Source organism: Podarcis vaucheri (assembly GCF_965113315.1).
Source record: "Podarcis vaucheri genome assembly, chromosome: 10".
NCBI classification, from domain to species: domain Eukaryota; kingdom Metazoa; phylum Chordata; class Lepidosauria; order Squamata; family Lacertidae; genus Podarcis; species Podarcis vaucheri.
In genome coordinates this window covers 47,448,664-47,468,521 of record NC_138748.1, presented here as the reverse complement: position 1 = coordinate 47,468,521, position 19,858 = coordinate 47,448,664, and the positions used below count along the sequence as shown (strand labels likewise).

At 41.9% G+C, this 19,858-nt stretch overlaps 1 protein-coding gene across 21 annotated transcripts in view; it reads right to left on the bottom strand.

The window, feature by feature from the left end:
- RBFOX2 (RNA binding fox-1 homolog 2) overlaps positions 1–19,858 on the bottom strand; it is a gene marked incomplete at its 5' end in the record, with an annotated part of 176,447 nt that overhangs the window by 37,073 nt on the left and 119,516 nt on the right. For 16 of the 21 annotated variants that reach the window (XR_014224019.1, XR_014224020.1, XR_014224021.1 and 13 more), the window contains 2 exons: positions 2,165–2,218; positions 11,259–11,405. Coding sequence is in view for 18 of the 21 variants with exons in the window: in XM_082240257.1 (XP_082096383.1) it covers positions 2,165–2,218; positions 11,259–11,405 (201 nt within the window). The remainder of the gene's footprint in view (positions 1–2,164; positions 2,219–11,258; positions 11,406–19,858) is intronic. The other 5 variants (XM_082240261.1, XM_082240260.1, XM_082240263.1 and 2 more) reach the window with 1 other exon arrangement.

Here is a 19,858-nt window from a genome sequence, read left to right as displayed (position 1 = left end):
GTGACAAGTGAAAGGGCCCTAGAAATATTTGTGTTCCACCACTGGGGATTCTAAGCTACTGTTTTTTGTTTGTTTGTTTGTTTTTAAAAAAAGAAGGGCAAATCCCAGGCGTCCCAATTCAATATTCCGTGATATAACCAACAAACATTCTTTGAGAGCTTCCTGAGTTTCACTGAAGCTATTCACCATCTTTGAGAGAACAGACCCCAGCTTGGAGCCAAGTGATAAAAGACTGTTGTGAATTCGATGGGCAGGTGTTAGAAACTCTACCACCAAATATAGGAGAAACTAGTTGGGCTAAATATTGCCTGGATGAAAGAAAAGGGGGCAAATACCCATAAGTTAATGCATAACTAACAGCTCTTGTTTTAACTGAAAACCAGAAGTCTTGGGCTTTCTTGGCTGCACTGTTAAATAGTCATAATTAGAATTCTGTGATTTATAGAAGATTCTGAACATAAGAACAGAGACTGTCATGTAAGTTTATATAAAATGAGTATGATTATCACATGTGTTTATAAAATTAAAGCAGAGTGTCAAATGAAGGCCTTGATAAGTGCATTGTTCTTTCTGACAGGCTTGCTGCTTTTGCATCCTTTAGGCATTTAAAAGAGATTGTACATGGGAGTCAGTTTCCCCAAGGCTGACAATAATAACTAAAGCACCACTAATTCATAAACAATTTTGGCCTATGCTAACTTCAGAGAGAAATATATTTAGAGATGCAACCACAGCAGATTGCTCATGCTCTATTAAGAGTTGCAATGGGAAGGTGCTTATTTTGCAGGAGGCTGCATTACACAAATTAAATGCCTGTGGTTCTCTTTCCAGCTTGTTAACTCTTCTCAATAGTCAAGTGGCCTATGGCTAATGAAGGGCAGTAGCCAAGCACTCCATCCCTTCCAGTTCTGAGATCAGGAGAACATGTGAAATAGGTAAAGGAATAAAGGGCTCTATGCCGCCCACTATAGTTCTGCATCTCTCCACAAGTTCAACACATGTTGTGTTGCATTTATGTTATCTTAAACTTTCATAAACTGAGCTCAAAGATCATTTGCCATGAAGGGTTTAAATTCTGTTTACAGAATTTGCCGAAGGTACGCAGAATATTATAGTGGCTAATATTTTAAAATAATCCCTTTTCTGGTTTTCAGATAACACATAGAAATGAATTTCAGCATGCAAATTTGAACCCAAATATAAAAATCTAAGTGGGGCACTTCTATACCGGGCCATGGTTTTTTTAATATAAAAAATACTAGGCGGTACACCTTTGAACTGTCATGTGATGGGGTGGGGGGATGGGACAGATGTTCATTTTTAATTAAAAGTGGAAAACTTAGCATTGATTAAGTCAAGCAGAGTATAGACATGCACTGTGCAAGCTTCCCCCACAGAGCTCTGCCAATGCACCTTGCTCCTGACCTGCAACACTCCCTGCTATTCCAGTGCTGGACCTACTGGGCAGAGAGAGAATCACATCAATTCTTCAGTGAGGGGACAATGGTTTCATGACGAGAACCAGTTAGGACAAGTATCACTCAAAATTGCTGCACTTGTGACCATAATGTTTGCAATTTGTTCTCTAGATAGTTCAATTAGTAGTAAGCCTGAAAAACTATCATTCAGATGCATCTTGAATAGCTACACAAGTAGCTGTTCCAGAAAATTAGAAGCTTGTACAGATACCGTAATTTGCTAAAAGCCAACATTTTTTCTATGTTGAAGGGTCCATTATGCTAGCAGAGTGGGTGGAAATTTTTCTTTTACACAAGATAGCCTGTGAAAGCTCTTATCCCATATAATTTATTCATAGATTATTATTTTTAAATGGACAGAAGCCATCTGTCCCAAACACCAGGAACTTTGAGAAATCGAAGGAAAATCTGACTCTGATAGCTTTAGTAAACCCTTTATTGCTAGAAATTTGGGGTGCCTGATCTTTCTGAAGGAATATTTTGAAAGGATTTGGAAAGAAATATATTGGCTACACTCAAAATCTGCAATTATAAGGAATGGCAATTTTTACGCGATTACATGACGACCAGTTCCTGTTCTGCCTTATTCTCTATGAAGGGAGCTGTCCTATCTTGTCAACTTGGGGCAGGGGCGGTAGGGGAGAGGGGAGAGAAAGAGAGAAACTGGGTATAGAAACAAAACTTACCTTGGAGCCACGTTCATTAAAGATTATCTCTACATCAAGGATTTTGCCAAATTGCTGTAAAGACAGAAGAGAAGATTTACCCCTTGTCAGCTACTGCATTTATCCTCCTTTCTAAGAAAATCTTCATTTCGCTAGCAAATTTTCCTTTATAATATGCAGTTAAGAATGTTCAGTTGTTGAATTTCTTCTGGTTGTCAGCTTTTATTTAAACCATATTCAGCAACCACCCAGAAGCATGTTGGCAAGAGGGGGGGGGGGGGAGAGAGAGAGAGAGAGAGAGAGAGAGAGAGAGAGAGAGAGGACGGAGATGCATGACCATACCATCCTAGGGTCTTTCATGAGGAAGGGCGGACTATAAATTATTTGGATGGATGGATAAATGCTGTCTCCATCCCCAGCGTCTCTGCATGTGCCAGATCACCTTGCACTGTGAGGAAAAGTTTATAGGAGTTTCTAAGCACATTCAGCTAAATGCACATGATCAGTAACATTGCATTATCGAGGTCCCCAATTGAGAGGATTCCAAGCTTGTTTACTTGAACACACTTAGAATTAGAACTCCCCTTTCAACACAGGAAAGGTGTGAAGCAGGGCACAGGTGGGTAAGATGTGGGTGGGGGCTGCTGGTTCACCCTGCCCCCTCCTCACTTTTAAGCCCACATACTTTGAGGCAAATGCTTGAGTAGGACTTTAGCTGAAGCCTTTGACTACTTAATACGCTCTGAGTTAGTTGCAAGATCTATAAAGGCAATCTCATTTCACATTCCAGGTTAAGATATTGCAGAGCCAGGTTCAGTTTGTCACTGCAAAACCAGCGAGTCTTCCGGTAAATTAAAGATGAATGGGTTTATTGTGGCATAAGCTTTTGTGGACTAGAGTGCAATGGGCAACAAAGCACTGTGGTGTGGAGTGCTCTTATTCCAGTCACTCTAGCCCTTCCCCTCCATGGTACTCCATTCCATTCTGCCACCCACAGGTTTTCTGTTTTTCTACCCCAGCAGTTAGTCAGCAAGCCAGGGTCACAGAGCATGCTCGGTCCTCATTATGCTGTTTTGGAATCTGCCCCCCCCCCAACCTTATGGATATTTTACTCAGAGATATATTTTTGGGCGAGGCGGGGGGTACTCCTGCAAACCTTACAGTTCCCAGAGTCAACTGATACTGGCTTCTTCCACATGGGTGGTATTGTTTTCACATGCACAGAGAACAAGTGGAGACATGCAACACCACATGGGTGGGAATGTTTTAAAGCTTTTGCTTCTGGGGCAAGAGAGTGAAGGAACAGGTGGCTGCTGTTGGGTGGTGAGAGTGTGAGGGGACAGGCAGGTGCCTTTATTCCTATGTCTCTCTTCTTGCATCCTCCTTTTCCAGCTACTCCACTCCAGAAATTTCAGGCTGGCTAGCTTAGCATCAGTTCTAGGAAAACTGGTGGAAAGCACTGTTAGAGACAGAACTACAATGTGTATAGAAGGAACAAGTCTCCAGGGATCTTCTCTGAAGGAGGCTTGGAGGATGATGACAAGAAAGAGGGCCTTTTTAGTTGTGGTTCTCTTTGTCTGTGGAATGCTCTCCTAATGAATTCTGATTGGCACCTTTGCTGACATCTTTGTAGTGACAGCTAAAAACTTACCTTTCCTCTCAGGCATTCTGATAAACTAAGATGATGGGTTTTGTGTGTGGGTTTTTTTTGCTGTCAGTATGCTGCTAAAGCTTCTTGTGGCTATTACGGAGAAGATTGTTTTGTATATTTTTATGAATTGTGTGTGTGTTGTGGTTTTTTTAATGAATGTATCGATAGTATAAAGTATTTATGTTTACATTAAGTATGTTGCAACTTGCCTTGAGACCTTATGAAAGGGGTCACCAAACTTTATGGACCAGGACACATTTTGGATTTTGAAAGAGTGCTGTGAGCATGTCACAAACTGGCTGCCACAGCAGGCGTGACGTAACATAAAACTAGAGTGACAATCACCCTTGGCATCCTTATGTTTACCAGGGGAAGTCAGCTATGTCCTGCTAGTCTGTCAACTCCCTTCCATCTGACATACTGACATGTAGCTCAGTGGCAGAACACCTATTTGGCAGGCTTTGGTTTAATCCCTGGCATCTCCATACAGGGCTGGGAATGTTTCTGGCCTGAAACCCTGAAATAGGCAGTGTGCATACCCAATGGCATGACTCCCTATAAGGCAGTTTCCTATGTGCCTATATCCTTAGGCTTTCTGTGGGTTTTTCAGAGCCAACCCAATTCCATTAGCTTTATGTTTTCCTCAGGCTTCTCCCCCTCCCCCGTTCCTTTCCCTCAGGTTTTTAATTTTTGTTCCGTTCCATGCTTTGCACCATTTCTTCAGTCACCCTGCTCCTTTTTTCTCTTCCTTTTAGCTTCCCTACCTCATGGGACCTCTTTCCTGTGAGCTTTCCTAACTCCTTCCTTATTTGCCTTTCTCTAGCCATATACAAGGGAACTTTTAATTCAACTTAAGTTGAATTCCACCACTAACAAGTTCCCTCAGCTGAAGGAGTGTTGATGAACGTTCTAATCATCACATTAAGCTGAACCAATGGAGGCCAGATGCTTCATTTGCCCTGTAGTAACCCATACAGTAATGCACTAAGAGACTCTTAGTGCATTACTGTATGGGTTACTACAGGGCAAATGAATGCTATGGTAGTAGCCCCCTTGGCATTCATAAATTCTTGCACTACTTCCAGATGCTGGTGTGGCTCTGCCATTTTTAAATTGCTTCTCCATTAAACTCAACCCTATGTGCTATTTCTTTTACTCAAACAAGCCACACTTCCTATACTCCGCCTTAAACCCCCCACAGGCATTAAAAACAGGGTTGTCCTAATAAAAAATGCTTTCTTTAACATATGTAAGGACAGTGCAGATATAGCTCCATCCTGACAGTGCAAGTCTATAGATGTCTACTCAGAAGTAAATCCCACTGAGTAATTGCAGGCCTCCTTTCTTATCCAAAGGGGATATGAGCATATGGTGCTTCATTAAGCATAATGATTTCAGAACTGACTGACTCAAAATGTATGAGTCATAGCCACACACAAAAATTAAATAAAAAGAGGTCACCGTTGCCTGTCTTATAAGCTTCATATCTCTCTCTCCACCCCCAAACTCCCTGTCCATCTGAATGTAACTATTACCGGCTTGTTGTCAACTCTTCTAAATTTTACAGTAAACAACATGACTTTCCCTAGAGGCATTGAACTAACTAGGCCAGCAGTATTCACTGTTTGGACAATGCTGAATTAGACTTTGAACTCATACAGTAAGAAAGTAGTAGCTAGATAGTTCAGTCCCCTGATCCCCCGTGGGGGGGTGGGGGTCCCTATGCCTTTAATACCATCTGGCAAGGGCTGGTTGCTGTCTTGCCAGCTTAAAGCAGGACCCCAACAGCTAGCCCCCTAAAGTGGGTTTAATGTGTTGTCCTTAGAGCTGGGACCTATGTTTCGAAGGAGACCATTCAGCTGCAATTTGGCAACAACAAAAACAAAAGCAAATTTACCCATTCATCACTTCAGCAATTCAATAGTCACTACAGTGGAGCAAATTTTGAATGCAACTATTTTCAGCTCCGCATCTGAATCATTATAATCTTCAGATTAATAAGCGCACTCCTTAGATGACCTTGGTGGTCCCTTCCAACTCTACAATTCTCTGATTCTCTCATTCGCTTGAGGCAGGGTACACTGTTTCCTCTACAATAGACTAGTCCACACAGGAAGGCAAGGTACGATTGGAAGTTTTACAAATAACTGAGATGACACACAGCCTATAAATACTGAAGCAGTTTCAAGTGTGTGAAAACAGCTTACAATTCTTGCTAGCTTCAAGTCAAATAAATGGTATATTTCCAAAGGTAAGGTAAGAAAGTCGTAGAAAGGATCCTAGCTTGTTTTATTAGACACTGGGTTGTATTTTCACACAGCTTTCTCAAAAACAAATCTTGTCTGTATATCTTGTCAACAAACATCATTAAGCCTTAGGGCTCTGAACACCTGGGACCAGAATTTTAAGTGCATCCTAGGGTGGATTACATTAAATCAGGGCAATTAAGTCAATGATTTAAATACATAAGAGTGCAGAAGTCAGATTTAAATGACTGAATTGAATCAATTTACCAATTTTTAAATTCATATATTTCTTGAACAAGCATATATACTAATTGGTTCATATATTGACTGAACGTATCAGCTTACAAATAAATACAAATTTTACACTACCTAGGAGGAGCACTTTCAACAGCTTCATTTACAGATGCTAACCTCAATGGGAGACAAGAGGGACCTCACAGCTCAAGAGCCAAAGACTGAACAGAAGTCCGCTTATGCCATTCCCTTGTAGCATCCCTGCAGGTATGAGGGGAACCACTGTAACACTGTACCCCTGCTCCCAAGCCACAAAGCAGCTCCTGGAAGATATCAACAATCAAGAGTACCAAATAGTTTGCACTGATGATGGTGAGAACTCCCTGCAAAGGTGAGGGCCCAGCTAGAATGGTTCCACATTTATGGAATTAAGGGATTCATAAATGCTCTAGGGGATTTTCCAGTCAACATGGCTGGTGCTTCCATCAAGGCCCTAGTTTCAGTATGGAACAGCAAGGTAGAAAGGGCCATATAATTCCTAGGTGTTCTTTTCAGCATTGTAGAGACTAACTGGCCCCTTGCTTTTCTGAAGAGTTTTGCTCAATGAAACAAGCCCAATGACAACTAGAGTACAGGTGGTGTGCAAGTCCCATAGTGAACACAGGTGGGAGCACATAGTTGTGGCTACTGTGTGCACACGGTGGCAAAGAAGTCCTGCTTTACACAACTAATTGTGACTCCTGGCCTACAGTCAGGAACATCTGAGACTTTGGAAATCAGCTGTGGAAAATTTGCAGAGCACTTTGAGATCAGCCATCATTGTCAGTCCTGATGATCTTTTTCAGATTGCATGACAACGTAAGTTGATGCTTCATGCTCCAGGGCAAAGCCGACCTCCAGGCTGTTGCTGGATCCTTCAGGGACTTTTTCACTCCTCCCACGTAATAATATTCTCTCATGGCCCATTTTCCTGCTAACTACACAGTTTCTCTCTGTTCATGTATTTTTGGAAAATTCACTTGAGGCAAAGGCCTTAAGTCTTTCATAGATGACATTGAAACAATCGAACCTGACACTGGGAAAGGCTGGGAGGCGGGATATTGCAGAAGCTGCAATCATAGGTCCCCTACAGGATAAAGGGCTCGTTTAATATGATTCACCCAAGGGAAAGCTCTCTTACTGCAGTAGCAGTAGTAATAAGAACACCACAACTAGGGTTAATATTTCACTGTCCCATTTTATAGTTCCAGACTGATTTTATGTTGTTTGGAAATGCTGTACGAGCAGGAAATCAGAACTGAATTTCTGATTGCTTCCCTGCTCCAAGTGTAGAGTCTACCCCAAGTTTCAAAATGGCACATGCTCATGCATGTGTGCCTAAGAAGTAAAAAAGCAGTTTTAGCAGGCTCTATCCCTGTGGCTGAAGTCAGAGCCAGGAAAACCAAAGCTTCCAATTAAGTAAAAGGAAAGATGAAACCCACAGGCACCACAGTTCATGTGCACTTCCCCTTTTACTTTTATGCCACTGGAATAACCTTCCAGACAAAACATTTACCCTAAGTAGAATGACGGTAAATGGTAACCAGTAATTTGGTGGAGACGGGAATTGCAAAACATTTTTCTAGTCTAATGTAATCCGGCATTGCTTGGGCGTTGGTTTAGGACTTTCCTCCCACCTGTGAATGCTAAAGGTAATGTGCTACCTTAAGGCTCCATGAAACATGCACATGTTTATCAGAAGAATTTCAGGTGATGGCTAGGATAGACAGAGAACATTAAACTAAAGAATTTCATCCCCTCTCTTTACCAGTACAGTGGTATCTCGGGTTACAGACGCTTCAGGTTACAGACTCCGCTAACCCAGAAATAGTACCTCGGGTTAAGAACTTTGGGGCGTGGCAGCAGTGGGAGGCCCCATTAGCTGAAGTGGTACCTCAGGTTAAGAACAGTTTCAGGTTAAGAACGGACCTCCAGAACGAATTAATTTCTTAACCCGAGGTACCACTTTATACAATCACTGTTTTCAGCCTGAGAGGGAGTAAGGATGCACTGGGACTCATCCTTAAGCTACAACCGATAGGCACAAAGAAATCCCAGAGGTATCACTATTGCTAAAAAAAGAAATCACGGTCTTGTCCTTGAGCCCTGACCAATGAGGCGAACAGGGAAGTGGGAGGCAATATCAGACAAACTGTAAGGGTGCCACATACCCAGTGTGATGGATGGGGGAATAAGTAACATTGTCAGGCCAAGAGTGAAATGTCCCCCCAACATTACTGCATTAAAAACCTCCAACCTCAAACCTATGTCCCCTGGTATGAAAAATTTAGAAAACGTTGTGGCAGATAATTTTTGCTTTCTGAATGCTGGGGAATTTAAAATATTGTCTACATTCTTTTAGTTGTATTTCCTTGAAGTGGGAGTGCGGGGTGGTGGGGTTTGTAGAAGTGAGACTCCTATGCCTGCTACATTATTTCGCATGAAATTGTTCACAGAAATTTAATAGTTCTGAGCCTAAGGATCTGGCAACTGAGTGGGGAGAGCTGCATATATGTATAGGGGAGGTTTGTTTATCTGCCTACCTTGGGGAAATCTCCTAATTCTGATATCGTTTCATTAGAGTCAAGAAAATTATATTCTCAGACTCCTCCACCACAAAGGACTGTAAAACTCAATACACGTTTAGCAGTGCAATGTTGTGTTTGGTCATCTAAGCAGAAAGTGGAGACTTGAATAAAGGAGACATAGAAATCAGAACTGTAAACACTTCCAAAAGCAGTCCTTCACTTGTGAATGCACTACAATGGTACCTTGGGTTACATACGCTTCAGGTTACATACGCTTCAGGTTACAGACTCCACTAACCCAGAAATATTACCTCGGGTTAAGAACTTTGCTTCAGGATAAGAACAGAAATCGTGCTTCGGCGGTGCGGCGGCAGCAGGAGGCCCCATTAGCTAAAGTGGTCTTCAGGTTAAGAACAGTTTCAGGTTAAGAACAGACCTCCAGAACAAATTAAGTACTTAACCCGAGGTACCATTGTAACTCTTGGGACAGCCTAAAGAATATGTCATGCTTTGAAATGATAGCCCTAAAGTCAGATAAAGACTATATTCTGCCCATGCCTTATAGGCATATGAATCTACAGTGACTATTGGTAACACACAAGGCAGCCCCAAGACATGTATTCACAATAATATATTGCAATGTCAATCATGAATATAAGGCATAACTCATTTCTGCTCTAGGTCAAAAAACCTAGACAAAAATATAAAGGTTTAGACTTATCAGCCACAGCAGCCCAAAATATGTTCTGAGAAGGCAAACTATTATCTTCCAGATCCTGAGAACGAGGAACCAGTGTTAGAAACTGAGATATGAAAGCTAGGAGCTAAATGGCACCTTAAACCTAAGTTATGGGCTAGGCACGCTTCTTTTATAAAGCTGAAAATGAATGATCTGCAGCTAAAATATTATGTTCATTTTTCACATGGTCTAGTCCTTCCCCTGCCCACCCCCCTAATATTCTTAAGAGGGTCTTTTCTCCATCCTTAAGAGAGTAGCTAGAAGTGGGGAGGCAGAAAAATGTCCTCCTTTCCTTCCATTCTGTAGTTTTAATCTGAAATCTTAGGCACTGCTTGTGCTGAGGAAAGTTCCTGTCACAAAATGCGCGCAGAACAATGGGAGCTTCAAACACAGCTAGGAACTGAGGATAGACCAGAGCACTATGCCCAACTCATGAACTTCTCTACCAACAGTGACCCCCTAGATGCTGTAAACAGAATGCTAATCTAAATTGATTACTCCTCTGACCCAACTTGGTTCAGCTTTATCACGGGTGTGTCATCTTATCTGTCTGTTATAAGGATTTTGTAGACAGGAGCATCAGCAGCAATTTTCTCCAGAGACACATTTTTCTGGGATTTTACTGTTGTAACTCCTCACTACAGTAGTACCTCGGGTTACAAACACTTCGGGTTACAAACACTTCGGGTGACAAACTCTGCTAACCCGGAAGTAGTACCTCAGGTTGAGAACTTTGCCCCAGGATGAGAACAGAAATTGCACGGGGGCAGCGGGAGGCCCCATTAGCAAAAGAACGGTTTTGGGTTAAGAACGGACCTCCAGAACAAATTAAGTTCGTAACCTGAGGTACCACTGTACTGTACAGTGAGCACCATTCTTGTGTAGTGGTTAGTGGCAGACTAGGACTGGGAGACCCAGGTTCAAAGTTGGCTAAGCTGTGAAGCTCAGTGGCTGACCCTGAGCTAATCATTCTCTCTTATCTTACACTCTCAACCTTCGGTGAGCAATTTGATCAACTGTATTTTAGAAATTCAGTATTTTCCAACAGCATTTTAGAAATCCAAGTGTATGACATTCAAGGATTTGTTCTCTCCCCCCCCCCCCCACTCTTTGACATGGCATGTATTTCTACATGTTTAGAAATTTAATTCTGAACAATACTTTCTTCTTGCTTGCTAAGGACAAAAGCCATCAGGTTCAGGTTGGTAGTGTAAAACAGACATGGCTGAAACATGCTAGCAGCCTGAAAGCCCACAATCCCAAAGCCAAAAGATTGAAACTAGGGTATACTCTTTTTAATTGGATCTTAAGGAGGAACGTCATTTTCAGGAAATGAATGTGTCCTTCAGAAGGAAAACATTAACTCCCGGTTACATATTCACATCACCTGGATCCTCCTTGTTTGATCTCAAAGAACCGGATCCAGACCCCTGAGGGAACTGCACTATGCCAACTGAACACACCTGAGGCACAGGTGTACTTAATTCTTCTCTGTTAGACTGTGGTGACTTTGAGGGGGGGAAACTGCAGTCCCGAGGCACCCCCCACCCAAACAGGGTGGGGCCTCATGAGAATATATTATGTTTTATGTTTTAAATTGTTACTCATTTTAAACCTTCGAGGGGGGGGAGAGAAAGGGATACAGCCCTATGGTTCCTTAAAGGACATATCAACATACCCCAAACATCTGCCGGAGATCAGGATCCCGAAAGCGGAAGGGAATGTTGGAGACATGCAGCCGCTTTGGAGTAGATTTGCTCTCGGTACTCTCATTGCTTTGTGTCTGTGACGGCTGGCCATCCGTCTGTGCCCCTCCTTCTGTCTGCTGCAATTAATTAAAAAACAAAAATAAAAAGTGGAGAAGAAATCACAAAAATCCAGCCAAGATTCATCCGTTTATCAGTTCATGTCTCAGGTATTTACACCACCTTCCTTGACCTAGTATCTGAGCACATTTAAAGTAAGTTTGATAATAACAGCAAAGTTCAACAAGCAATCCTTTGTTCATGCAATGGTTGAGAGAAGAACAAAAACAGTAAGAGAATCTCCACAGCACAGGTTATTGGGAGATCAGTTGCATCAGTGTAATTTGGATGTGGATTGAAACAGATACAGATAAAGCAGAGCAAATGACTGTGCCAATACATTGACTGCAGAAGTAGATACCTTTTAATTTTTTTAGACCGAACCTTTCTTGAGGCACTACTTTCAACCTGTGGCATTTTTAATATATGGATTTAATGTTGCACCCATATTAGACATGCCCTGCTTTCTTACCTTTAAAATCCTCTTGGCGTGCTTCTGCTAGCATTTAGCTTTCAACATGTCAACATTTCAAGTTTATAATTACAGCAAACAGAATCAACAGTACACAGCACTTATACAGCACTTTAACATAATCAAAGCATTTTACATATTGCTTTTTCCAACAGCCCTATTAGGTAGGTCAGTATTATTCCCAAACTGCTGGTGGGAGCATTCAAGTTGAGAAAGTGTGGCTTGCCTAAGTGAGTGTAAGGCAGAGGTGAGATTCCAGCTGTGGTCCTCTGATTTGTAACACCCTCTCTCTTGATCACTAAGCCATTCTAGCTTTAAATAGTTCAAGTTTATTTTACCATCATCTCACAACTAATGGCTATATAGGGCCTGGTGTACCTTCTATGATATGGGAGTTTTTTGGGCATGCCATCGTGGGTCCATGATTTTTTTTAACCCCAAAGAGCGGCTGCTGCTGGCATTACTGCTTCAGTTTGCTACCCCACTGCTCCTGAGACTGCATGCAACTGCTGCCAGACGTAAAGAAGCCGTGAGGGCCACTAGCAGCAATACATCAAACTTCTCCTTTTCACTGCCTGTGCTTCTCTTGATACCAGTGCTGCCTTAATGGACATTAAAAGACCTTTTATACAGGAACTACAGCTTTACAGCCTAACAAGTGGGTTTGTGAGGTGCCCTGCTTCCAACATCTGGTGGCAAATTATTCTCATCAACAACTACTTCCACTGTCTCTCTTCTCTTCCCAATCAAATCTTTTGTTGCCCTGTCGACATTTATATTGATTCCTCCAAAGGAGACTGTTACTCTTATAAGATGCCAAATTTTCGTTTCTTAAATGGACCTTACAAGGTGATGGAAGCCAAGCCACATTTATATACAGTCATAGGAAAAAGAAAGTGCACTCTCTTTGAATTTTGTGGTTCTACATATGAAGACATAATAACAATCATTTGTTCCTTAGCAGGTCTTCAAATTAGGTAAATACAACCTCATATGAACAACGCATGACATATTACACCATCTCATGATGTATTTAACAGAAATAAAGCCAAAATGGAAAAGCCATGTGTGAAAAACTAAGTACACCTTATGATTCAATAGCTTGTAGAACCACCTTTAGTAGTAATAACTTGAAATAATTGTTTTTTGTAGGACTTTATCAGTCTCTCATATTGTTGTGGAGGAATTTTGGCCCATTGTTCTTTACAACGTTGCTTCAGTTCTTTGAGGTTTGCTGGCGTCTGTTTATGCACAGCTCTCTTAAGGTCCCACACAGCATTTCAATTGGGTTGAGGTCTGGACTTTGCCTGGGCCATTGCAACACCTTGATTCTGTTTGTTTTCACCCATTCTGCAGTAGATTTGCTGGTGTGCTTGGGATCCTTGTCCTATTGCATGGCCCAATTTCAGCCAAGCTTTAGCTGTCGGGCCAATGGCCTCACATTTGACTCTAGAATACTTTGGTATACAGAGGAGTTCATGGTCGACTCAATGACTGCAAGATTCCCAGGTCCTGTGGCTGCAAAACAAGCCCAAATCACCACCCCTCCACCACCATGCTTCACAGTTGGTATGAGGTGTTTGTGCTGATAGTCTGTGTTTGGTTTTTGCCAAATGTGGCGCTGTGCATTACGGCCAAACATCTTCACTTTGGTCTTGTCTGTCCAAAGGACATTGTTACAGAAGTCTTGTGGTTTGCTCATAGGCAACTTTGAAATCCTAAGTTGCGCTGTCATGTTCTTTTTAGAGAGAAGAGGCTTTCTCCTGGCAAACCTTCCAAACAAACCATACTTGTTCAGTCTCTTTCTATTGTATTGCCATGAACGTTAACATTTAACATGCTGATGCCTGTAGACCCTGAGATGTAAATCTTGGGGTTTTTTTTTTTGCAATTTCTGTGAGCACTGCAAGGTCTGACCTTGGGGTGATTTGCTGGGATGTCCACTCCTGAGAAGATTGGCAACTGTCTTTAATGTTTTCCACTTTTGAATAATCTTTCTCACTATAGAACGATGGACTTAAAATTGGTTGGAGATGGCCTTATAACCCTTCCCAGTTTCATAGGCAGCAACAACTGCTTCTCTAAGAGCATTGGTCATCTTTCCTACTTGGCATTGTGTTAAAACACACCTGAATGCTGCAGACCAGCAAACCTCTAAAACTTCGGCTTTTATAGAGATGGGTACACTTGCTGAAAGGGACCACAGAGCCTAGGCCTTGCCAATCGGAAGGTCGGCACTTCGAATCCCCGCGACAGGGTGAGCTCCCATTGTTTGGTCCTAGCTCCTGCCCCCCTGGCAGTTCAAAAGCACCTCAAGTGCAAGTAGATAAATAGGTACCGCTCTGGCGGGAAGGTAAACTGCATTTCTGTGCACTGCTCTGGTTCGCCAGAAGTGGCTTAGTCATGCTGACCACATGACCTGGAAGCTGTTCTGCGGACAAACGTTGGCTCCCTCAGCCAATAAAGTGAGATGAGCGCGCAAACCCAGAGTCATCCGCAACTGGACCTAACGGTCAGGGGTACCTTTACCTTTACACTTGCTGATAATCAATTAAGCAAGTGCATTTGATTAGCAGCACCTATCTGCTACTTAATTCCTATGGAAGCAGGAAGGGTGTATTTAGTTTTTCACACATGATTTCTCCAATTTGGCTTTATTTCTGTTAAATAAATCATGAGACAGTGTAATATGTTATGTGTTGTTGTTCATCTTAAATTGTATTTACCTAATTCAAGGACCTGCAAAGGAACAAATGATTGTTACTATGTCTTCATATGTAAAACCACAAAATTCAAAGAGAGTGCACTTCCTTTTTCCCATGACTTTAAGATCCTGTTAAAATTGGGTGTAGGATACAATTATCATGAGGGTGCAAAGGACCACGTAGCTCTATGCCAAGTGCTATAAGCCATGAAAGCCGACATTTCACTGAACAGCAGCAAGTTAACCTGCAGTGCAGACAACCCTTTAGTTATTAGTAGGATTTCATAAGGTAAATTAGTTCTCCATCCTGCTTCTCCTTCTCTGTTACCAATAAGGCTACAATGAAGAACAGTGTCTTGCTCATGTTCGTAAACAACATAACAATCCAGTTTCATAGGGCAGCGTCTCAGATAACCATCAGAATACCTCACTTGAAGTGCAGCTTTTGGCTTATGTTTACTTCTGAGGTGTTTTACTTACTTTAAAATCCACTGAGAACAAAAGATCCATTGTGTGCCATGCTCTTTTACATGTACCGTCTCTAAACTTATTGTGCATTACAGATGACACTGGGACCTAAACATGGTGAAAGGCTCTAAACATTGAAAGAGACAGAAAGCCTTATTTAATCTTTGTTTGAATCCTTCCTGCAGGAGATTTTGTGTAAACCTTATTACAACATGGTTAACCTGCGCCATTAGGGAACCCAGTTTTGGTGAGGTTTGAAAAAACGTGTTCGCTGACTGATGTGTGCTGGCAGGAGCAAAGTGAAATCAATAATAATCTAATCAGTTTTTACCGCAGTTGCAGCTAAGGAAAGCACAATGAAATACTTGCTGGCATGCAGGTGACTTAATACTTCGTGCCTGATTCTTCTTGTTTACAATACAGGCTAACTCCTCTTCATCGTTAGAAGCTGAAAGGTTATTTTGTAGGCCCACTGGTTTTGATATGCTTCCAATTATTTTAATAGGCAATTATGTTAATGGGGGGGTATTCAACTAAGTTTTACTCAGAGCAGACCTCCTGAAATTAATGGACCTAGCTTAGCCATGTTCATTAATTTCAATGAGTCTACTGTGGGTAAAATTTAGTTGAATATCAACCAATATGTTCCAAGAAATTTGCATGTCTAGCTATGCACTTTTTAAAAAAGAGCTGCTGGTTCTTTGTGGATTTAGTAAAACAGGTTTCAAAGTCCCTGGCTGAACTATGAAGCCCGCTGGGTGGCTTCTGGTTTTTCAGCATCTTACAGCCTAAGGCTGCTGTAAAGGAAAGAAAGGATGGATAGTGTACATTTAGGTCAGAATTCCTTGAAAGAAGGGCTGGGTGGCCATCTGTCAGGGATGCTTTCGTTGTGATTCCTGCATTGCAGGGGGTTGGACTAGATGACCCTTGGGTGTCTTCCAACTCTACAATTCTATAAAATGTGACAAGTACGAAAATCCAACATTTATCACCATCTATTACGGTGCCAACATCTTACTTTTAAGAATCTAGTATGAAAGGGTGCATTATCAGAACCCAGCAACTTAAATTATGTTCTCCAAAATATTAAAACGATGCTTTCATGTGACTTAACTGAAGCTAGATAATAAGGACCATAGAATTCCCCAAAGAGGTGAAATAGGTCCCTCAGCCACTCTTACAAGCAGCACCACTAGGCTCTATTTGTCAGCTGCTACTCTTTCTCTCTCATTCTTTTCCAGATATGACCTTGGACTTGTGTATAAGCTTTTCAGGACAAACAAAAGCATATTAGCAGCAAACATTCACAAGGCAACGTGCTGAGCAAAGCAAGAGCAGCTTTCAGCTTTGCTTCAATCAGGCAATGAATGCCACATAAACTCCATCGGAGCATCTGCAGTCACACAATGCAAAACAAGGCACCAAACAGCTGGGATAAACTAATTTCATTCAACCAAGAATCAATTTCAACCAGCCCCAAATATCAAATACACACATGAGTTTCCTGACAAAGGTACACCTGATCACATCACAAGTATACTATTTACAGTGGCTTCCAATTCCCTCCTCAATACACTGACAAAATTATCTCCAAACAAATGCATGGTGCACCCTGAGGGGAGAATCAATGCAGCTGGCTTGTGATTAAATCACACTAGGCTGTTTGGCAGTTTTATTTTTGACATCGTCAGAGTCCTCTACTCCCCAGGGTAAAACTGTCCAAGGAAGAGGACAGAATGCATGACATCACATCCATCATCTGTGCAGACAACCACTAGGAAATAGTCTCCCTAAACAACCGTTGGATATCATTTCTTCCCACATGGTCCAAGGGGTCTCTCTCTTTAAAGTGCCTTTTTTTTCTTTTTTGCACTCTGGAGCATGGCTAATGCAAATTTCCAAATTCTGAGCAGCTTACAGCAGATGGTGAAATTGGCAAGTTGACACAGCCTTCCAGATGGCCACAGACATACGGCCCATCATTCCCGCTCCTGGTTACAAAGGGTGCAGACAGAGTGAGGAAACTGGGAACATGGCTGAACTGGTGGTTCTCAGTGTAACAGGGCTCCCATGGGTGGTGTGAATAGTTGGCGGGGATGTCCCTGCTCCTCCCAAATCTCTCCCAGTGGATACCTATACTGGGCCTGGCAGCAGGAGCCTATTCACTACATAAGCTTAAAAGGTGAAGTGCATAAAATTATGTATTGTGTGTGACAAAAGTGGATAGGGAGGTGCGTTATTGTTCTCTCTCTCTCTCTCTCTCTCTCTCTCTCTCTCTCCCTCTCTCTCTCTCATAACCCTAGAACCCAATATCGTCCAATGAAGCTGAAATGTGAGAGATTCAGGACAGACAGAAGAGAGAGAAAGAGTACGTCTTCACACACTGCAGTGTTAAACTGCAGAATTTGACACCAACTAAACTGGCTTCAAAAAAGGAAACTGGACAGATTCCTGAAAGATATGGTTGTCCATGGTAAACCACTGAGCCTCTTGGGCTTGCTGATCGGGAGGTTGGCGGTATGAATCCCCACGACAGGGTGAGCTCCCATTGCTCTGTCCCAGCTCCTGCCAACCTAGCAGTTCAAAAGCACCCCAGTGCAAGTAGATAAATAGGCACCACTGCGGCAGGAAGGTAAACTGTGTTTCCGTGCGCTCTGGCATTCTATGCTGGCCACATGATCCGGAAAGCTGTCTGTGGACAAATGCCGGCTCCCTTGGCCTGAAAGCGTGATGAGCACCACAACCCCACAGTCACCTTTGACTAGACTTAACCGTCCAGGGGTCCTTTACCTTACTAGCCATAATGGCTATATATTACCTCGAGTACCAGACACAGTATGCCTCTAAATAGCAGTGCTGGGGAATGTGAGTGGGAGAATGCTATTGAACTCAGCAGCTTGTGGGCTTCTCCTATCCATCCGGTTGGCCACTGTGGGAACAGAATGAGGACTATTTGGGTCTTCTTATGTTTTCTTCCTCACTCCTTGTCTTGTTAGCATGAGGAGTAAATGGAGCAATCAATGCTTAATCCCTTGGGGGAAATTTTGCATCCCTAAGCCCCATAACCATCTTGTGGGTGTATACTGCCATATTTCTTTTCGGTGCTCCTAATCAGAGGCAGCGAGGACAAAGGATTCACTTCTGTGGCTGCACCAGGTTGTGGCACTCCCTGCCTCAATATATTTGTGTGGTTTCTTCCTTGATGTCTTTCTGGCATCACTTTAAGACACCTATTCCGGAACAAGTTAAATTTGTCTATTAACTATTCATTTTATCTGCTGTCCTATCCCAAATTCTTTTTAGTAATTAAACAAAAAATTTACTATCATCATCATCATCTTGCTTTTAAATGCCCTGGCTTGGATTGTTAGCTGTCTAAAGCACATTTCAAAAGCAGAATGGTAGGATAATTTTTTCCTTAAATAAACAAATGAACAAATAAGGCTCTGTTCTGTCTTAATCAATGAGCTGTGATTTTGACTGAGGAAGGCTAATTACAAAAGGATTTGAGAATCCCTGCTCTAAACAGCCTGACCTAATCTTGATATAACATTTATAAAGAAGAAGCTAACCAGTTCTGTTGGAATAACTTCTAAAGACTGCATACCAATGGAAATACAAGACTACGTAGAAGCTGAAATTTGTGCCCCAATTAATGTTGTGCTGTATATTGAAGAAAGCCAAGGTCTCAAATATGAGGAACGTGGGATGCCTCCCTTTTCCAGATTTCCAGTGCCCATTTCACTCCTCAGAGCATGACAGACTTCTGAAAGGTACATTTAACTTCAGACTTCCACAGAGATTAAAATATCACATTAGAGATGCCAGAATACACCTTACTCTTTATGAGGTCATTAAAACTATAATAAAACACCGATTACCACAAATTAAGTTTTTTATAAAAATTGACTTTTGCCTCTCAGTTTTTAATTTCACTTTAAGTGATTGCTCACTAGACAGATGATGAATATAATAGACCCAGCCTTCTGATCTATTTTGAAGACAGCTTACACAGTGGCCTGGCAGGAGAAACCACCTCAAGTGTAGCTGATTAATGTATATACTTTAGAAAACAACTAATCTTCCACTAAGAAGTTTCGGCTCCTTCAGGCTAGCTCTCTGTCAGTGCCTCATTATAAGATACAGCTCTTTCTTTTCTCAAGGTTGCATATGGCTAGTCAGACTCTGCAACAAAATTAATCTCTTCAGAATATATCTGGGGGGAAACCACTCGCTAAATATTCTGCTTGCAATATTTAGATTTATCCCCCCCCCCCGAGAATTCAGGCTATTTTGGCAAACTGCTGGATGGCAGATATGAGATGAGACAGCATAAGAGAACAAGAACCAGGAACCTTTTGAGGTAGAAGGGGGAACTGGATCAGACTTAAATCTCTATGCAACTATACAGGAAGGGCTGAGGAAAAAACACTGTCTGAAAATGTGCGGAGAGACACAGCCAGTCCATGTAGAGCCCATCGCTGCTCACTGTCCTCTTCATCATGAGATAGTGAAGGTGGTTATCTTTCACCCCCCAGAAAAACAGAATGGAAGCAGGAAGTCAAAAGAGAAAAACAGAATGGAAGCAGGAAGTCAAAAGAGGGAAGAAATATTGTAAAATGAATGAATGTTAGAAAGATGTTGGGTAGAAACCAAGTGGTTTCCAGCTGTAATGCTTTAGGAGACATGAAAAAAGGATTATAAATGGGTAAAAGTTTAATGGTAAGGATTTGCTGAACTAACAAATTGAACTGGAATACAAAGAAGGGAAGTATGAGGAGGTCGGAGGAAATAAGGGTATGGAAGTTATGTCATTGAAAATTAATGTG